The sequence below is a fragment of the Rhagoletis pomonella genome, unplaced genomic scaffold (assembly GCF_013731165.1).
Source record: "Rhagoletis pomonella isolate Grant_MI unplaced genomic scaffold, Rhpom_1.0 Rhpom_scaffold_25605, whole genome shotgun sequence".
In the NCBI taxonomy this organism is placed as follows: domain Eukaryota; kingdom Metazoa; phylum Arthropoda; class Insecta; order Diptera; family Tephritidae; genus Rhagoletis; species Rhagoletis pomonella.
In genome coordinates this window covers 1-1,574 of record NW_023484066.1, presented here as the reverse complement: position 1 = coordinate 1,574, position 1,574 = coordinate 1, and the positions used below count along the sequence as shown (strand labels likewise).

General features: G+C 41.1%; 1 protein-coding gene across 1 annotated transcript; it reads right to left on the bottom strand.

Moving 5' to 3' along the window:
* Positions 1–6: 6 nt before the first annotated feature.
* On the bottom strand, positions 7–1,569 carry LOC118732708 (cell wall protein IFF6-like; the record flags this gene model as incomplete). Its single annotated transcript, XM_036461826.1, has 1 exon — positions 7–1,569. A coding segment is annotated over one exon (1,563 nt), but the record flags the coding sequence as incomplete, so codon positions are not given.
* Between the last annotated feature and the right edge of the window lie 5 nt (positions 1,570–1,574).

Here is a 1,574-nt window from a genome sequence, read left to right as displayed (position 1 = left end):
ATGCACGCTCGATACAACAGCTCCATAAGATGGGCGTTCCTTTTGTACTGACGTGCTATGCGGACTCGGTTGTTTTGGCTTGTTACTGTTTCCGAAATCACTAGAGGCAAATGTTATGAAATTTTGAAAAATTCCAGGCGTGCGTGTGGTAGTTGTATAACGGTCTTCGTGTTCGTTAATGTAAATGACAGTCGGTGGTTTAGTACGTCGAGTTTGTACAACATTCAACGATGCAGCGGGTGTATTTGGGTAAAAAGGGTGTGGCGGTATTGTGCTCGAGCGGTACGTGCCCACATAACTGGGTGAATATCTGTCAAAGCCGAAGGGTTTGTACGATGTATAGTAGTTTGTGTAAGAATTCGTGGAGGCAGTTATGGGCAGTGCTGAGGATGATTGTTTGTTCGTTTGTCGGATGTTTATTTCAATTTCGTATTGGTCTGCGCTGGGTCCATTTACTACCACCTTCTGTGGGCGCGTGTAAAATGTCGGTTGCGTTTGATATTGTCTGAGTTCAAATTGTCGCGAAGTCGGGCGTGTGTTCAGATTTGCTAATGGTGTAACTGTAGTTGATTTCTTCAAGCTTGCACTCTTAGTTGGCTTTGCGTGAAATCTGCTTTTGGTCTCATTATGCCAGTTCGGTACTTTAACGACAATTAACTTTCTGTTAGCATCAGGTCCACGTCGCTCTAAACGTTTCGGTTCTTCGTTTAATTCTAGTTCTGTAAATTGGTTAATATTTGTTGTAGATTGTCGGTTTTCAATTGTGTTGAAGTTTCTGTTCGAAGAAAGTGACTTAGCCTCTAAACATTCGTCAGTTTGATTTGGTTTTGTGAGTGTTTCCGTCTGGTTTGTGCGGGAAATAGTCTCTTCTTTGGTTTTCAGTTCTTGGTCTAAGATTTTGAAAAGTAGCGTTGCTTCAAAAGTAGTTCTTTTGTTGTCGTTAAGTGTCAAATTGTCGTCTGCATGATTTCCGTGTGTATCTGTTGTTAGGTCCATATAAGTAATTTCCGCAGTATCTTGAGTATCGTTGCTGTCTGTTGGTCCCTGTTTTATCAGTGTTATATTCGAACGTGTTGTTTCTTCATTAGTTGTAGAATTTGTAATAACGTCTTTCGAATTTGAATCCGAATTCAATTCACTAATTTTGTTATCTATTTTGGAAGTCAAGTCTCCGTCGAATCGGGTAAGGTCTCTTTCGGAATTCGCATACGTAGTAGTCCCCTCCGTATAAGTTGCTAAAATAGCGTCTTGTTCGTCCGCTTCAAACTTTGATTGTCGTTTTAAGTCGGTTTCTTTAGAGTCTTCTTTGGTAGAATTATTTATAGTTCCAGTCTGCTCTAAAGCAGTCGATATCGTCGGTATGTTTGCCGTTAGATTTTCGTTCGGTTGTTCATCCAAGTGCTTCTCCTCTTGCTCAGTCGATGGTAAATCGTTTAGTTGTAGTAGTCCAACTTCTTGGTCCGTGTCGTCTATTCGTGCTTCGATTTTGTCCACAGTCATGCTTTCAGTGGTACTCAGAGCGTTTGCAATGGAAATGCCTTTTGACTTAGTCTCAATGATGTTAGGTCCAGTCT